Source organism: Ovis canadensis, chromosome 22 (assembly GCF_042477335.2).
Source record: "Ovis canadensis isolate MfBH-ARS-UI-01 breed Bighorn chromosome 22, ARS-UI_OviCan_v2, whole genome shotgun sequence".
NCBI classification, from domain to species: Eukaryota; Metazoa; Chordata; class Mammalia; order Artiodactyla; family Bovidae; genus Ovis; species Ovis canadensis.
In genome coordinates this window covers 48898221-48917271 of record NC_091266.1, presented here as the reverse complement: position 1 = coordinate 48917271, position 19051 = coordinate 48898221, and the positions used below count along the sequence as shown (strand labels likewise).

General features: G+C 46.4%; 1 protein-coding gene across 50 annotated transcripts in view; it reads right to left on the bottom strand.

Moving 5' to 3' along the window:
* Positions 1–554: 554 nt before the first annotated feature.
* Positions 555–19051, bottom strand: part of TCF7L2 (transcription factor 7 like 2) — a 200875-nt gene continuing 182378 nt past the window's right edge. For 8 of the 50 annotated variants that reach the window (XM_069567125.1, XM_069567126.1, XM_069567140.1 and 5 more), the window contains 7 exons: positions 17292–17417; positions 16120–16279; positions 15615–15722; positions 10264–10312; positions 9621–9671; positions 8262–8334; positions 555–2713 (listed from right to left, as the gene is read on the bottom strand). In XM_069567125.1, coding sequence (XP_069423226.1) covers positions 2290–2713; positions 8262–8334; positions 9621–9671; positions 10264–10312; positions 15615–15722; positions 16120–16279; positions 17292–17417 — 991 coding nt within the window. In that variant the 3' untranslated portion in view covers positions 555–2289. Of the gene's footprint in view, positions 2714–7559; positions 7633–8261; positions 8335–9620; positions 9672–10263; positions 10313–15614; positions 15723–16119; positions 16280–17291; positions 17433–19051 lie in introns of all 50 variants that reach the window. The other 42 variants (XM_069567123.1, XM_069567124.1, XM_069567138.1 and 39 more) reach the window with 11 other exon arrangements.

Sequence of the window (19051 nt, the reverse complement as noted above, 5' to 3'; positions counted from 1 at the left end):
TGCTGGCCAGGGTGGAGTCCTGAACTTGAGTCTCAGGGATAGCAAGAGTCCTCCCTGCAAACTTGTAACAGAAGTACCTTGATCTATTTTCTAAAAACCTTCTTAACAATCGCTCACCCTGGCATCTCTCCTTGCATGTGATTCTTACAAAGAAATAAAGATACTTTCACATCAATGATCCTTAAATGATAATGATGTGCTTTCTTAAATTCTCTCCTGGTGAATTAAGTTTCATCAATAAGAATTAAATCATTTCTGCTTGATACTCAGAGGGCCAACTCAGATATATCAGAGTGACAGTCTTATAGCCCTAAGAGGGACATTTGCTTTCAGAAATGAACTAACCAGGTACACAAACTATGCCAAACAGGCATTAAGAATGAGACAGGAAAATAAAAAGAGTGCAAGGACCCTTTCTGGTATCCACATCACCACCCATCACCCACACCAACCACAGGCTCTCAAGTTCCACCTTGGGAACACATTTCTCTTGCTGAAGGCAGATCTAGCTTCCCCAGAGATAAAACCCAAATTATAGAAACAAGTGACCAGCCTTTATCTGCACATACTAAGTTGCTTTTATTAATCCAGAATGGCATGCTACAGATACTGTACAGCATGAACATTTATTCATTACAAAAATGGCTTCCAAACCATTAAAAATGAAATTGGAATAAGAGCATAAAACGGAACAGTAACATCACAATTGTTAGGAAACATTCAAAGTATTCACAAAAAAATGTTATAGTTAGCATTTTAATAAACCAGAGAAAAACCGGAGACAGTTTTACAATCGCTTCATGTCAACTACAATGGCACTGAATGAACAGGTTTTAGCTTTATACAGCATTTTGTAACATCAACATGCCTAGGTTTTTTTTTTTTTTATTTTTAAAGTTTGCTACCTACTTGTATGTCATACAGGTACATAAAAGTGGCAGCTGGTTTTTCCTTTAAGAGTAATCTAATATACAGAATTTTTGGCCCTTAAGGGTTTATACCTCTTCATTTAAAATGCTTTCTGGACAATCTGCTACCAAACACGTCTTGTTATAGGTGACATTAAAACTACATACAAATCTACCTATGTAACATCACAGCAAAACATGATGAACGAAAATTACAGCATCGAAAAGAGGGAGAAAGCTAAAGTCACTGAGAATTTTGGCACATAAAAAGTTTTGCACACAGTCAGTCCATGTCCTCAGGGTGCACGGTGCTCGCCTGTGAGTTCACAGGGGAAACGGGACAATTCCCACTGCTGCTGGTACAGCGTTCTAAGATTCCCTCACTAATGTTCAAGTCTTGTTTTACATAATGGCTTTTAAAGCAACTTTTGTTAATGCTACTGATCCTTTAATGCAACTATTAATGTCCATTTGGCGGTATCTGGGTTTCATACGGCAAAAAAAAAAAAAAAAAAAGTCCAAAAGGGAAACAAAAAATATATATATACACATTTTATATATAAACTTAAAAACCTTGTACAAATGAGTTGTTATATATAAGATGCTTATGCTAAGGGGAAAAAAACTTTATACAGTTTCAAGAAAAAGGAAAACATATTTTAAAAGGGACAACGTACAGGTTCGACGAGCAATCTCTAAAGCAATAAATACTACTGGTCCAACAGCAATGTGATTCCATTAATTGTTGAATAGCAACCCCCTCCCCCCAAAAGAACAACACCATGGAACAAGGTATATTAACACATTTTAACCCTTTGTTTCTGTACATTTAAACAATAACAAGTAACATCACAATAAAAGTTGTTTCACACAGAAAAAAAAAAAAAGAGTAAATGGCACTGCATTCCTTGTGCCCTTATGGTTTAAAAACCAGATGTAAAATGATTGGTTCGCAAGCTCGTATTTAATACAAATAATACAGAACCAACTCCTTTTGGAGGGCTGCTTCAAAATTGCTTTTTTTTTTCTTTTTGCTTTTTAATCAGTCTTTTAAAACTAAGCTATCCGAACTACATAACAGTTATGTATATATATATATTTTTTAAACGCTACAAAGACTTTAAACAGCTGTTGATAAAAATTTTGGTAGAATCATGAGGTTCTTCTCTCATCTACATATTTAAAAGGAGAAATTGAAATAAGAATGGGTCAAATATTGACCAATGAACTCGATAAACATTAACTAATGTAGCCACGTGGCACAAACGGAAGAGGACAACACGAAAACCGGGCAGGAGGGTGGGGGTGGGGCGGAACCGGAAATAAAGAAAAAGCGAGAGGAAAACACTCCACAGAGCACCCGGGGCTGAGGAGGGTAAAGCTATTCTAAAGACTTGGTGACGAGGGACAGCGGCTGGGGCTGGGTCCCGGCCAGAGCGCCGTGGGAATGTAAGGAAGATGTCGACGGCTGTGCCAGAGATGCGGGGGGGATGGCAGGCGGCTGCAGAGCGGCGGGGGGCAGGTCCAGGGCCCCGTTGGCACAGAGGGCGGGGGCCTTGCCGTGGGCGGCCTCGGCAAGCAGGAGGGCGGGCGGCGGAGGCATCATGGACAGGTGGGCCAGGGGGTCGGGCTTCAGGGACAGCGACAGAGGCTGGGTCTGCTCAGTCTGTGACTTGGCGTCCTGGGGGGGGGAGCCTAGCAGGTTGGGGGAGGAAGGAGGCGAGTCTAGTAAGCTTCCATCTGAAGAGGGTGGACTGAGGCAGCTGCCTTCACCTTGTATGTAGCGAACGCACTTTTTTTTTCTCCTAGAAACAGGGGAGGGAGGGGAGAGAGTTATCTGTGAATAAAGGGCAAAGATGCCAAGGGAGAGAGTTATCTACTGCTCAGAGCCAAGAGGACTGCCACCTAACGGTGCCCCCCCGGGGAGACATCGCCCAGCGGCCAGGGGACGTTTAACGCCTCGCTGGGGTGCCCGGCTCACTGAGCTACAACGCCCGCTCTGGCGAATGAAGTGTGTCAGACCGCACAGCTCCCTACCTACCTGTTTCCCCTGCCCCACTAAACACCCGCCTTCCCACTCCTGACCAAAGAGAAGTGAGCGGGCTCAAGGGCGCCACCTGTGGACCGTGACAGACAGCGGCTACGTCCACACCGAGAGCAGCTCAAGAGCTTGTTCGTTCCTCTTCTGGCTTAGACATCCCTTCATTTCCCGTGGTAACTAACCATCCCCCTCCATTCCCACCACTACCGCCCCCACCCCTCAGTGGGTGTGTGTGTGTACATGTGTGTAAAAGAGAAAGACAGCGCTCCCTCCCCAGGCGCCTCATATCCATCTGAAACTCAAAATGCAGACTGTTGAGCCCACAGAGCTTAAAGGCAGCGTGAGCAAGAGGCTGAAAAGGTTTCATCCCACCACCTCCACCATCACCACCACCAAACACCACCACCACCACCAGAGGCTGCTGGCGCCCAGAGAACTTTTTGGGCTTGTCTGTTAAGAACCACACCAAATCAAGAGAGGTCAGAATCAGTTGTGAAGGGGGGTGTGGACGGGGGTGGGGGGGAGAGGGAAACGAAAAGAAAACCAAATAAACTCAAAAACAAAACAAAAATAAAAAACAAAAAAATAAAACCACCAAAAAACAGGTAGAAGAGGATAAACAAAGGTGGGGGAGGGGGAAGAATAAGAAAAACAGAAAATGATCCAAAGGAACAAGAATAACTGGTTGTATGGCCTGCAGGTTGTGGATTAAATTATGATTCAAACTTTTTTTTTTTTTAAGATTCGGGGTCTTCCCCTCCCCCACCCCACAGTGAGAAGGCTAGAAGGAGAGATGGTGAGAATGGGGATGGAGGGGCAACTTGCCCTGGTCCATGTGCCAGGGCCAGTGAGTAAGGGTTCAGCCCGTCACAAGGAAGTGACAACAAAGAAGATGTGCCAGGGAGTCACGGCATGGACTTTCCTGAATGGGGGGTGGGGGTGGGGGGCTATCAGGAGTAGTGTTTAAACCAGAGAGACTAATTTTGCCCTGTGCCAAAACCAGAGTCTCCCCTCTCCATTTCCTGTTTATGTAAGAAATAGGATTGAGAATTTCAGAGCCTCTTGTGCTTATCCATCTGAGGTGGGCGAAGTCAGTTCAAGACACTGAGCGTGTGACCTCACAGCTTCCCCCTAGTATTTCATCCCAGTTTGATGGGATCATATGTGGTAGGACAGGTGATCCTGGTAATCAACCCCATTCATGCTATTAAAAATAATGCAGATACAGGGGATGTGCTGACCTAAGAATACAGTCTGAACCGCGGCTGATAACACTGTCTAAAAACAAGTATGGAAGTACCGGCTGGCTTCCAGTCATGGGAAAGCAACCGAGATGCTGCCCAGTTGAAGCCCACCACTGTCAGATGTCAGTGGCCTTTGAAAGGAAGTGAGTGCACTGAGTCCCTCCTTGGGTTTGTGCCCCAGAGCTGTCTGATGATGCCCCTCAGTGCGTGGGGTGTGGACTCAGCAAGATGGCAGGAGGGAGGGGAGGCGGGGGGCGAAAGGGCACATGCTCAGTCCTTCCTGCCTCCCAGAGGCCGAGACCCATTGTGCCAGTGGCTTCAGGGCCTCTCCATCCCTGCTCTGGGTCGGAAGGAACCCCAGGAAAGTGAGGACAGTCTGCCTTCGCCTTCCAGTTGACAAGGTTCCTTTTCCTCCTCTGGGATAGACTGAAATGGACTATGGGTTCTGTGCCCATCCCAGAAACCCAAGATAAAATAATTAAGCCTCTTAAGAGTTTTAAACCACCTTAGCCTGCAGATCAAAACATGCTCAAAAAACTAAGATGTCCATGCATTTTAAAAATGGGAGAAGAAAGGGAGGGGCATAAGCAAAACTGAGAAAGCAACAGGGACAAATGAGAGAGAGGGGAAAGAGGAAAGGGACAAAGAAAGAACGGGGGAAAAAATAACAGGAAACAAGGGAATGACATCCAGCAGCGTTCCATGCTATATTAGGGCAGAGTGAAAAGATGGGAAAAGCAACTTGGTGGGCTCAAAACAGAATCTTGTTAAAATGTCCTCAAATGTCAAGTAAAATTAGAAACCCTGTGCAGGGAGCAAGGAGCCCTGATTAGCTGGGAACATTTCTGGTGCTCCCCTCCCCCCTTCTGCCCTCCTCATGGTATGAAGTTTCCATGTCCTGGGGATGAGTGGGGGGCATTTGAACACAAGACATGTGGACTATGAATGACACGGTGACCGCTCCTTCTAAGAGGTGGCAGAGCGGATGGTAGTTGGAACCCACGCATTTCGGACAGGCCAGAAAATGCCTTGTTTTGCAAATCCTTTTACTATTTTTTAAAAGCACATCTTGTATTACTGGTTTAGCATCAAGCCAGAGATCCTAGCAAAGTCAAGAGGAAAAGTGGAGGAAAAAAGGGACAAGACCCATTCTCTTATCCTCCCCCACCTAGGCTCCACCTCTCATCAAGGTGTGGCCCCTGAAAAATCGGTTTTTAGCTTCTTATGGATTCATTCTGAAAGGAAAGTAAGAGTTCTTCCTGACCTTATTTTGGAATCACACCCTTAAAGGAGCAGATATGCATTGCTAAAGCTTTTTAGAGTGGGAAACAACCACCCCAGTGAAGGAAAAATGGCCCCCGGGGAAGGTCTAAGGGTGCCGAGGCAGGAAAGAGGAAAGATGGCGCTGGGGAAGGGGGTGTGTGGCTCAGTGTCTGGGCAGCCAGGCTGCACGCTGACAGCTGCCCTCGAGCTGCACTGTAGAAAACCATGTTTATGAAGCAGTTCCGAAGCCTTGGGGTGGTTTGTTTTTGTTTTGCTTTGTTAAAAATGTCATGAAAATTCTTGTTTCTGAGGAGGATTCCACACTCAGGGTTTAAGTGAGGTTGGAGCTGGGTCTGAGAAGGGACTATGTAGTTAGTCAATGTTGGACATGATAACTTTCAGCCCCCCAAAATGCCAGGTCTAACTCGCACTTAACTGCTTCCAAAGCAGGAAGAGGGATTCATACACCACCACTCACCTCCTACAAATAAAATACACAAACCAGGCCACAAACCACATTGCGAGGGGCACACAAATGGTGTCAGCTGCACCTTTCTACAGAGCATGAGGAACCCTCCCTTAGGAGTGTGCCCTGTGATAAGCTAACCTTTTGCCATGGCAGAGCAGTGATTCTGCAGCTAGTCATATTCCTACTCAGCACATAAAGGTCTGATACAAATTCACTGCCTATAAAGGGTCATCAGAGGTTCCATCTTCTAGGCCAGCCCTAGTGAAATCTCTGACACCCTCCACCAGCTGCACCATGAAAACTTTTCTGTTGCAAAGACAAGATCCCAGGACTGAGTGGCAAAACCATCTGTCACCTCCAGGGACACTGTTGTCTCTCAGAATGGGTGGGGGTTCCCTCTCCTGCTGGACGAGCACCCAAGGCCCCCCATCCTCACTCAATGGGCAGAGGGTTGCCTGTGGAGGGAGGTCTCTCTCAAGAAAGGCTCTTGGGCCCCAGCTCCCCTCAACGTCTGGTCAACATGAGGTGCTTCGCTGATCTCTCGTAAGGCATCGGGGCAGTGGGGAGAGGCACAGGAGACTGGTGGGCATGCACGTGATGGAATGGACATGGGAGCTAACGTCTAAACACGGAACACATGGCGAGGGCGTGGAGGAAAGGGACACGTTGACAAGGGAGGCACTACAGACAGGGGGGCGTGTTTGGGTGTTGAGATACCTACCATCATAATATTCCAAATTCAAAGACTGCTTGTATCAGAACAAAGAAACAACAAATTTAACCAAAGGTGGTCATTAAAGGAAAGGAAATGAGACAGGAACTAGCTGGTATCCCTCCACCAAGAAGGAAGTACCTATACCTTCCCTGAAATTACAGGTTGGATGGAACCTGCAGGTGGAACACAGGCATTTAATTTGGACTCTTCTGATTCCCTTTGGAACCAGAGCTCTGTCTCTCTAAATATATGTATAGATACATATACATATTTCTTTTTGTCCATCGTGCAGGCCAGTGGCACTGCAGTGCATGACCTCTGCTTGTGGCCCTGTAGCTGGTGCATGCCGTTGAATGCCACGCTTCTTTTCAGCACTGTAAAACAATGTCAGCTAGCCAAGCTCCTCTGTCCAGAGATGTGGTTTTGAAACAGAAAATAAACAAAAACACAAAACAAAACTAAAAGAAGCCTTCCCCCAGAGCCCTTCTCCACGTGTCTAGACTCCAAGTACATGGGAATGCTATCACTGCCTATCTGAGCTCCTTCAAACCTCGGGACACGGTGGGTCTCCCTCTGTCCTGCAGACATGCCACAGAAGCACTGACAGGGCCAGGCCAGATCCAGGATGCTGGCTTTCAGAGCAAAAGGATAAGTGCCCGTCCTGGTCTGTGAGGGCTGTGGTCTAGGTCCTACCACCAGGGATATGTTATTTATAAGAGCAGGGGAAAGAGAGAAAGAGAAAAGTAGGGAGAGGACACAGCATAAAATTAGCAAGGAAATTTTGAAGAATGAAGATCATTAGTCATTGATGCCAGCGGGGAAGTAGATGGGAATGAGGTCAAAATACATTGACGCACTAAGGTACCAGAAGGACAGAATGCTTTGATTTTTCCCAAAGGCCTTGCAGTAGGGAATATACCTGCACGGTTTGCACCATAAAGTCTGTCGGTCAAGCCCGAACAGTGCCCGACACTTCTTTGGAGTATTTGCATCTGTTAGCATAAGGTAAACACAAAAAAACACAACACAATGGTGGGTCGTGCTCAGTTGGATATAAAATCTCGGCTACAGCTGACTTGTCTTCACTATCACCTTGGTTCTATGTGGCTGTCTTCCCTCACCAAGGACATGAAAGGAAAGGACTTCTATGCGTCAAAAGAAAAAATAATAAAATAAAATGATAAAACACAAAAAGAAAAAACAACAACCAGAAACCAAAAACAACCAGGAAAAAATAAAAAAATAAAAACAGAGAGAGAAGAGGAGGGGGAGAAGGTGACGTTGTTTGTTTCTACCTAGGCCAGGCTTACGATGGATGTCACTGAGCCCCCATCCCGGGTGGGCGGGAAGAAGGGGTTGGCAGGCAACACTCCCTGGGAGGGGGCGCGCTGGGGTTTGCTGTCGCTGACCCAAGGAGGCACAAATGATGCTGTTTTACAGTGGCATTTTGGCTAGCAGCAGCGAGGAGGACAAGCACGTCCCTCACAGAGCAGTGTCCCGCGCCCTCCTGTCTCCTAAGATCCACACACAGAGCTACAAAGCAACAGGCCAGAGAAGGGGGGAAAGGACCGAATAGACCAGCTGCAAACCAGCACAGCGAATCTGGGAAATCTATACACACCTGCAAGGGCCGCACCAGTTATTCTGTTGATCAAGGCCAAAGCGCGCTCGGCATTTCTTAGGAGCGCTCAGGTCTGAATGAGTTCAAGAGAGAAGCGAGCAGAGGAGAAGGACGTGGGAGAGAGGGAGAGGGAGAGAAGAGAAAAGAGAGAGAGAGGGAGGGAGAGAGAGGGAAGGGGGGAAGAGAAAGATACAAATAAGAAAAAAATAAAAATAAAAAAGGGAATAAATCAATGACCTGGTTACTAATTACAAAATATTGACTTTTGATTTTTAACTTTCTTTAATTAAAAAAAAAAAAAAGGTAAAAAAAAATCACATTCTTATTCAACTCGTGAAATTAGCTGTTGCAAATAAAGCTGCAGTATCCCTTCTTTGAGGACTGTCTCTCCGATTCATTTGAACTGATAAAGGGATGTTAGCTCCTCAAGAACTAGCTTTTAAATAATGTTTTTCTTCTTTTGGTTCTGCTTTTTCTTTTTTTTCCTCTCAATTTGTTTTTCTTAAAGAAGAAAATAAAGCAAAGAGGGAATTAAGTTTGTGACATGCTCTTTTCTTCTCAGAGTACAACAGTTTAAAAAAGAAAAAAACAAGAAACAAAAAACTACAAATAAAACCAGAACAAAACAAAACGAAACAGAAAGAAAGAAAGAAAAGGGGTTGTGGTACTGGGATATTGCAGCTTTTGGAATGTTCATCTTTTCTTTGACTCTATTTTCATTAATATTAAGAGAGGAACAGATAAAGGTCAATAGGCTGTGTGAATGAGCTGTTAGGAGTTAGTCAGAAGCTCACAGCGGCATTTAAGCAGGTACAGTCAGTGAAATGCTAGTGGATTTGCAAGTTATGAGCAGAAAAGTGAAAGAAGAAAAAAAACGAAAATTAAAAAAAAAGCAAAGGAAAAAAATAATCATACTGCGGATGCATGCTTGCGTGAGAAAACTTAGTGGGAGCGATGAAAAAATGCCATTAGATTAAGGAGGTTTATTGCTGAATTCCTTCCATTTTGTTGTTGTTGGTTTTTTTTTTTTTTTTAAACCAGTCTCTTTGAAAGAAATACTGCATATTCAATTTGCACAGTTAGTTCAACTCTAAATCACTGTCATCATGGCTTAAACAACTGTTACGGGAAAAATAAATAAACAAAGCAGAAGTTAAATTAAATTCAAAAAAAAAAAAAAAAAAAACAACAAAGGCAGAAAAAAAAAAAAATCTACCAAAACATACGAAATCATGTAGATGGTCATTTTAAAGAATGTTCAAAGGTCATACGTGTTTTCATGTTAATAAAACTATAATGGCAAGAAAAATTAAAAAACAGTTTATCAACTATTTTAATGACTCAAAATGACATTAGCACCTGTAATCGGAGGAAGTGAAAGGCAAGGATTTAGGAAACATTCGCTGTGTTCTGAAAAAAAAGAACAAATTATACAAAGCCTTCACAATGTTTTTGTCGTTGTTTGTAAAAGCCTGGCCTTCTCAAAGGGCCCTCTGAGATTGCCTATGCAGTATTTCTAATTTCTTCTAGAGAATGACAAACCTCCTTAATTTAAATCGGGTGCAATAGACCACTGTAAAGGCATGCATCAGAACATTCAGGAACAGCCCAGTTAACATCAAACACTCGCACACACCCCCTCTGCTCCCCTAGCCCCCTCCTCATCCTTACTCAGACACATACAAAATAAGCAGACTGTATAAATCCCCGTCTAGGCATGCCTACTGCTCTCCACTTACAGGCTCTGCAGTTATTTAAAAACACATTCCACTAGACTTACAATGTGCTTTTCATGCAACAATGAATGTTACTAGCTTTAAAAGGGCAGTCATGAAGCAATTAATTAAAATGCATAAACAAAAAGGCTGGCTAAGATGGGTTCCCCCCGCCCCACAACGTCCTGGCCTTGAATTTCTCCTGCCTCCCCCAGATAGAAGCCTGACATAAAAGAGTGGTCCTCAGAGTACAGCTCCCTTCCTCTATCCTGCTTATTCTAACTTACCATTGGTCTCCCCAGGCTGCTTGTCCCTTTTCCTCTTCTTCTTTTTCCCCTAGATAAACAGATGAAACACAGGGCATTATCTCAGGAAACAGATGGGAGGACGACAACGTCTGGGCTCACCTGGAGAAGAGGTGGCAAGAGGAGGGACACCACCTGCCCTCTCCAGCCACACCCACACCTGAGTGTTTTCCAACCCCCGGTTCCCTTTAGTCCAAGTGCCCTTCAACTGTGCTCCAGCTAGAAGAGGGCATGCCTAGCGGAAGAGATGGAATCAGTGGGGCAGACAGGAAGACTTCTTTTCTTATACATCTGTGTCCACCCTCAAACCCGATCCAGAGCATCCATAAAAGTGGAAATGAGGCCTGGATGGGGAAAGATTCACAGAGGTGTGGAGAGACAGGATTGGAAGTGGCCCAAGAGCCAAGGGACGAATGATTGACTTTGAGATGGCCATGAGAACCCCTTGCCCCATGCAAATCTCTTACTAAGGCCAAAAGCTGCTCACTTGGAATCAAAAAATTAAGACTTGGTAGGGGATTTTCTTAGCACTGTAGTGTGGGTCTTGATTTTAAAGTCAGAAGGGGGAAAAAAAAAGCAAAATAAAACCAGAAACTATCTGAGCTCCTTTTCAAACTGCTGAGTGGACATCCATAAAGGAGAACATTTGGTCCTCACCATTTTCCACTTGTGTAATGACTGTAATACTCCTAGTAATATGGACTCCCCTGTAGCTCAAATGGTAAAGTAACTGCCTGCGATGCAGGAGACCAAGGTTTGATCCCTGGGTTGGGAAGTTCCTCTGGAGAAGGGAATGGCTATCCACTCCAGTATTCTTGCCTGGAGAATACCATGGACAGAGAAGCCTGGCAGGCTACAGTCCATGGCGTAGCAAAGAGCTGGACACGACTGAAGTGACTAGCAATAACAGCTCCCATTTATTGAGCACATACTATGTGCCAGACATGGCTCTAAGTGTGCTATGCCTAGAGACCCATTTATCCTCACACAATCCTGTTCAACAAGCACGATCACCATCAGATTTTCCAGATAAGGACGCTGAGATACAGGGTGCATGCAGTTTCCTGAAATGACACAGCTATCAGATGATGCTGTCGACGGGAACCCAGGTGACCTCAGTTCTACAGCCCTTATCCACTAGGCTATGCTACCTTCATATTTACTGCCTTGTCCTCTGAGGAAGGCTCTTAATGGATTATGGGTCAAGCATTGCATGGAGTCATTCACATCCTCCACCTGACCCTCCATGCTATCTTGACGGTCTGGCCCCAGATGTGGATATGCAAAGGGAATGGGGATGAATGCTGCAGAGGTAACTACCTCCTTCCTTATCTGAAACTAGTTCTCCCTCACCCCAATAGCTCTGGTCCCATCCACGTGAATTAGCTGCCTGGTCTATATGAAATGTCACAAGCAAAATGTCACGTCTATTTGTTTCAGAATATCCAGATATCCTTTGCCTCGTGGTTGGCTTAGTTTGGGCTTCCCTGATAGCTCAGCTGGTAAAGAATCTGTCTGCAATGCAGAAGACCCCCCTTCAATTCCTGGGATGGAAAGATCCCCTGGAGAAAGGATAGGCTACCCACTCCAGTATTCTTGGGCTTCTCTGGTGGCTCAGCTGATAAAGAATCTGTCTGTAATGTGGGAGACCTGGGTTCGATCCCTGAGTTGGGAAGATCCCCTGGAGAAGGGAAAGGCTGCCCACTCCAGTATTCTGGCCTGGAGAATTCCATGGACTATATAGTCCATTGGGTCGCAAAGAGTTGAACACGACTGAGTGACTTTCACAAGTTCTCATGGTGTGTTGACATCAACTCAAAAAGAAACCAGAAAGAAAAGCCATAGGCAGAAAACCTGAGAACCCACACGGCTCTGTGAGGGGGACGCCAAGGCAGGGATGCCTCAGAGTCTTAGATCTACCTGAGGGCTGAGGGTCAAGAGTCCTAGAGAAAGCCTCTCAAATCTGGGGGCCTGTGGCATCAGGGAAATCTGTCTGGGCCCTCATTGTTTCCACTAGAAACATGTTCCATTCCTTGGCATACAACTTTAAAAAAGAAACAAAGAAAGGAGTTTGTGTGCTTTTTCATGAGCCCTAGCAGCCCACCTTCATGTCTGTGCCTAGCAGCCCACCTTCATGTCTGTGCCTCCCTACGCCAGCAGCAAAGCGCTACCCAGCCATCCTGGAACAGGCAGGAGGAGCTAGCTTCAGTTCATTTAGGAACCTGGAAGAAAACCGCAGCCAGGCACAGAAATGGTTCAGATGCTGCACGGCCTGGAACTGAACCATTTCTGTGCCTGGCTCACCCATGTTCAATCTCCTGAAATATATTCTGAAAGGCAGATGACAATTCCTTCACCCCTGGGAAGCCATCCATGTGGGATACAAAACTGAGATGTTCATGACTGAGGCAATGACTATTCAGACTAAAGGCTTCTAGAGGGCAGGGACTGTGTTTTTACTGGAAGAAGATATGAAACAATGAATCAACACTGCAAAGTGAATTAGGGAGATGCCTTTCAAGGGAGGTGGCCCCCTTGTTATCTCTTTAAATGTAACAAAAGAAAGAAAAGGCCTCAAATACGGTGGTGAGGAAAAACCCACGCTATGCAAACTACTGGGGATTTATCTCATTGACTCAGTACAGAAGAGCTGGAAAGGAAGTAACTTCTATTACAATGTCACGGGTTAGACATTACTCTCTGACCGAAATCTTTTTTTGTGTGTTCCAGAGTGTGTACCAAGTCCAACCCCCCAAATGCGACTGTTTTACTCAATTCTATGCAGCTAAGGTAGCATATAAAGGCTTCTATCACCACCGGGCTGGAAAAGCAGGAACGTGCAACTGGCATAAGGATATTAGCTCAGAAAACTTTTTCCAGAAGAACCTTCAGAACTTGACAACACCCAGAGTAATTTATAGAAGCTTCTATGTCAAGTCAGTAAAAGAAAATGCTAAATAGCTTCCACCACAATTGAACCTCTAAACAGTTTAATTCTTGTTCCAGACCACTTCCTGAGATGATAGAGGAAGTGAATGAGAGGAAGAAGAGAATGAAAGGAGGAACAAACGGAGGGCTGTGTGTGCAAAGCCATGTGCAATGAGCCACTCATAAAGGAATCTGACAGTACCCCTTGGAAGTGGTAAAGCTCCTACAGCCCCAAATCCAGGTATTACCTCTAAACGTGATCTCTCAAGTCTTTTCAGGGGTTCCCCTATTACACCAAACCTCGTCCCAATGTAAAACCAAGCTAAAATCATTTCAAGTGTCTTGAGAACCTTCTGAAACCTAGAAAACATTTCTTAAGAAGCCTCGGGCAATATCTTGTCTTGAGTCCAGGAAAGTCCATGGCAGTATTCTTTTGAAGCTCTCACAAAGTCAGCCCATACCTTTGTGGAGACAGAACGCTATACAGCTCCAGGAGGTAATGTGCACACAGACCACGGTGTGAATGGCACACCCTAAAGTTGTGCAGTGCACGCCCTGCACAGCTGTACACGAAGGCTATCGTCTGACCCAAAATGTCTACTGGGGGTAGGATACCTAGAGAGTAGCTGAATTCCTCTCTGTGGTACCATTCTAGATTCCTCAAAGAACTGGGTCTGTAGCAGGGAGAAGATGGAGATGAACTCTAAGAACTTCTGACCCGGAACCAGGAGAGCAGCTGTCCTGAAATGAGATGGCTCTTGTGTGGGGAGCTGCAGGGCCTGCCTGCTGCTGGCAGTCTCCACCTCGAGGTCAGGTGAGGTCAGCAAGCCTGTGGGAGAGCGTTAGCTTTCTTATCCTCTTCCTTTCAGCTCCCGAAGAAAGGCTCCTCCACCGCGCACATGCTGAGGACGAATGGAAAGGTCCCAAGCAGTTAAGAGCCCGCGCCTGACTGTCTGTGAGTGACGAGGGCTCTGAGAGGAGCCAGTGTGTCATTGGGAAGTACAAGCACTGACTCCTGTTTCGACTCCCCAGGAGGAATCTGTTCTATTGCTGAGTCAAGCGCGTGAGACCTACGAGGAGACTGGTGGCTGTGGAGATGGAGACACAGGTGTCTCGGTCCTCCCCAAGCACATGGCAAAGAGTGGAGAAGCACGCGCGTGTGCAAAGGTGTGAGACCAAAGAGTGATGACACTTGGAACAGCGGGGCAGTGGAAGCAGAAACCAGTCTTATTCCAGGACCCACACATTCAAAGCAGATGTCTTGTGCTTCCTGGTTAAGTTCTGAGACAGCTCTGATTTAACTCAATCCCCTCAACACTGCGCTGACAGTAAGCTCACAAACAGCAGTGACTGAATGGATCTCAGCTCACATACACAGAGAGCTTCCCCACCACAGGTGAAGGCCAGAGGACAGCTAGGTCAGGGAGCACGGAGGGTAGAAGAACCATCCACGGCTCAGTACCATCAACAAGCAACAGGAGGAGATGCCTGCTGCCAGCATCAAGACGGGTTCTGTCTGGCCCCAAAGAGTGGATGGTAAAAAGCACTTCGTGAAACTAAGTGCCACGTAATGAAGTATGAGGCAAAATAAGAGACATTACGTCCTTTAGAGAGGAGAACGAGCCCAGAACTTGAGTTCCTGGGCCAAAAACCAGACTAAGAAAGAATGCTGAGGGTGACAGAAGAGAGCCAGTTTATGGGAGAAGAATCCACAGTGTCACAATCACTGTGACCAGTAAAGACAACAACCCCTACAGTGTTTTCTGAAACGAAGGAGAAGGGATTAGGCAAATCCCAGAGCCAACAAAAGGCTGAGGGACACACACATCACCCCCCACACACACCTCCCTTGTGTCACTTCATCCATTCTGCCAAAAGATGGCTTCTACTGCCTACTTACTTTCAGAGATATTCCCATCATGCCTCTCTCAAGATGCACTAGGCTTCCAACTTCTACTGTACCACATCCTAAACCAACGGTTTCATTTTTCCCTCGTAAGGGTGAAGGCCCTGCTAGAACAGCCACGAAGAAGCAAATGTTCTTCTTCCAGCTGGCATCACTGCTGAGAAACACACAGGCCTCGCTGGGTGTATTCTAGAGCCATGTCTCTTCAAAGATGTGGGCAGAAGGTGTGAACAGCCCTAACCTGGCCCCACAGGTCCCCTGAGCCAGAACGCCAGCCCCCTTCCTCCTCCTTGAAGAACTACCCCATGTCTATAGAGCCCTGCAGGAGGCTAAGACACAACCCTCCAATCTGGTGCTGGGGTAAGGTGCTAACAGTCACAGCTGGCAGACTGAGTGGTGCTGAAGCCCGATTCAGGTTGGCAGGTCACATCTCCTTTGTCCAGATGGACATCCACCACATTGCTATAGCCTCTAGTCCCGAGAAAAAGGAGCCACCTACATAGTTATCCCGTGCGGACCAGCCGGGGTACAGCTGCATGTGAAGCTGTCGCTCCTTTCGGGCCAGTTCGTAGTACTTTGCTTGCTCTTCTCTGGACAGTGCGTGCCACTGGAGGAGACAGGGTGAGGGGGCAGAGAGACACGCAGAAACGTCACAAACCACACTGTGGCCGGGGGACGGACAGTGCTTCCATCACAAACAGTGTCATCTGAAGACGCCTATGGTCTGCAGGGGCCTGGCACTAACAGGAGGGCCCAGACCAAACCTGACTTGTCGTCTATGATGTTCAAGCCTTTGCTCTCTGCAGGTGGGGAAGACCAGGGTGTGGCTGCTGTGAACACCATTCGAAGGCAGAGTTACTGCTGCCACCTCCACGAAGACCATGGAAGGAGTCAAGAGTATGGCTGAAGGGGAAGGACGCTCCAAACCAACGGGGACAGGGGCACGTCACGCCACCCACCATGTCCCTTTCTGGCCCTCCTCTCCCAGCAGGCATGCCACTTACCCTCCGGCCCAGGATCTGGTTGATGGCTGCACTTTCTTTCAACGTGCACTCGGCTACAACCTTTGCTCTCATTTCCTTCATATACAACATGAATGCATTAAGAGGTTTCTTTATGTGGGGCTTCTTCTTTTCTTCTTCCTTTTTGGAGTCCTGATGCTTTCTGGATAGGGACAAAACAGACAGACGCAACCCCAATGAACAACCTTGAGGTCAGCTTCCTCCACACCAGAAAGCCCGCCCCCTTGCCTGCTCAACGCCTTAAGTGACTCAGAAAAAGCACACTTCTACCGGGTCTTCTCCATCCTGGGAAATGGAACAAAAACAGCCTGGGGGTGGGGGATGAGGGAGATTTTGTCATCACTTCCTCAAGGTTTCAGTTCAGTTGCTCAGTCGTGTCTGACTCTTTGCAACCCTATGAACTGCAGCACACCAGGCCTTCCTGTCCATCACCAACTCCCGAAGTTTACCCAAACTCATGTCCATTGAGCTGGTGATGCCATCCAACCATCTCATCCTCTGTCGTCCCCTTCTCCTCCTGCCCCAAATCCCTCCCAGCATCAGAGTCTTTTCCAATGAGTCAGCTCTTTGCATCAGGTGGCCAAAGTATTGAAGTTTCCGCTTCAACATCAGTCTTTCCAATGAACACCCAGGACTGATCTCCTTTAGGATGGACTGGTTAGATTTCCTTGCGGTCCAAGAGACTCTCAAGGTTTACAAACACAAAATTTTCCCCAGCCAGAGGGAAAAGCACACTGTGACCATTTCCATCTCAGCCAGTGTCTCTTGCGGCATCAGGGATGGAAGGTGCATGTGCGGTCAATCGTGTCCGACTCTTTGTGACCCCATGGACTGCAGCCCACCAGGCTTCTCAGTCAATGGGATTTCCCAGGCAAGAATACCGGACTGGGTTGCCATTTTCTCCTCCAGGGAACCTTCTCAGCCCAGGGATCAAACCCGAGTCTCCTGCGTCTCCTACATTGGCAGGCAGAAGTGCTTGCAAATCCCAGCCCCTCCAAGGACACAAAGAAAGAGCTGTGTTCTCCCCGACAGTGGGCACATGCCTCCCTCTCTGTAAGGCAGGTGCTTACTGAAGTCTGACCAACCTCGGGCAGGGCCACCACCCAGGCACCGCGGGCTAAACACACGGTGAAGCAGAAGAGGAGGACACTTACGCGCTGTGGAGTGAGCCGACGTCACTCTGCGAGGACTCCTGTTTGACTGTCGGCGTGACTATGGCCGGGTGGGGAATGCCAGTCGTGTGCAAAGTGTGATGTGGTGGGACCATATGGGGAGGGAACCTGGAAGACAGAAAGCTGTGTAAATCGTCAGAATCAAAATGAATGAATGGGGAGGGATGTGTACACACAATTACAAGGAAAGAAAGAAAGAAACAGCACGCAACACTCACATGAAAGCAACCCAAGGCATATGAAACCTGTCAGCATTAATTAGTGACAGATTAAACATAATGACTCTCGTAATGTCATTAAAGCCAATCTTCCCCTTCATTATTGCTACTGACATGAGACATTACGATTGCTAACATCTTCAGCAAAAGACAAGTTCAGCTGGTATACTTGGGCGACAAAGTAGGCTTGGACTACTTGCTGGAGACCACATGTCCACTGGTTTGGGAGGACATTGTTAGTGGCATCTAAGACTATTTCTTAAGTCCTAATCAGCACTAGAATGAAAGATGAAATCTTTTGTTGCATATTGACAGCTAAATAAAATATTAACGTGGCTGAAGTATACATACATTTTTTGACAACGCCGCGCATGCCTCATTAGGCCTCATTCTGTTGATGGGAACGCAATAAAATTTTTATTTCCCTTTTGCTGCTGTGGTCCCATCGTTTTGACAGTAATGGGAGAGAGTGAGGCAGAAAGATGAGGGGAATCCAAATCACTGCCATCTGGTTCCCAACATACGTCACAGATGTTTTAAATAACTTTGTATCAGAGATGGCCCCAAAAGAGCATTTTACACAGACAACCCCCCTGAGTGAAGCTTTGAATTCTGGGATTTGTATATCCTTTCCCACTCTAAAATTCTAGGGTTCCTAAATTATTTTTACTTAAAATACTGCCTATGCATTAGAAGACCTTATAAAGAATGATCAGAATTACTAATAAAGAAAAGAATAGTCTGTGTTTTTCCTCTAACACTGTTTACTTTCAGGCATGTTATTTTGGACATGGTTTAAGCTGTAAATTGGCATTTCTCAACCATGCAAACTAGCCAGAACATTCAGAGCTAATTTTAAAATGCTCTTGGTTCATCTCCAAACTGACAACAGGATGCAACCTATGCTACTGCTGCTGCTAAGTCGCTTCAGTCGTGTCTGACTCTGTGCGACCCCACAGACAGCAGCCCACCAGGCTCCCCCGTCCCTGGGATTCTCCAGGCAAGAACACTGGAGTAGGTTGCCATTTCCTTCTCCAATGCAGGAAAGTGAAAAGTGAAAGTGAAGTTGCTCAGTCATGTCCGACTCTCAGCGACCCCATGGACTGCAGCCTACAAGGCTTCTCCGCCCATGGGATTTTCCAGGCAAGAGTACTGGAGTGGGGTGCCATTGCCTTCTCTGGATGCCACCTATAGCTCTAGTCTTTTCTGATGATACACTTGGAGTCACAATTTGTTCTCGGTTAGAAGAACCACCCTCTTAAAGGAATGTACATTACTGTACAGAAAGGTGGAATGAGGGATTACAAGGGGTGATTCCCCCAAAGAAAAAAAAGGGCAGCCCCCAGGTTCTGCCCTGACAAGATCAGGCAAGTTCAGGTGAAGGGGGAACCCAGATCAAGCAACTGCTGCCTTCAGCATAAATCCAAACCATGGCCACCCCACGTAGCAACCAGGGAAGGACCACCTGCTCTTTAGGGAGTCAGTTCTGCCGGTCCCTGGAGGTGCTAATGAGACTTTGTTGTG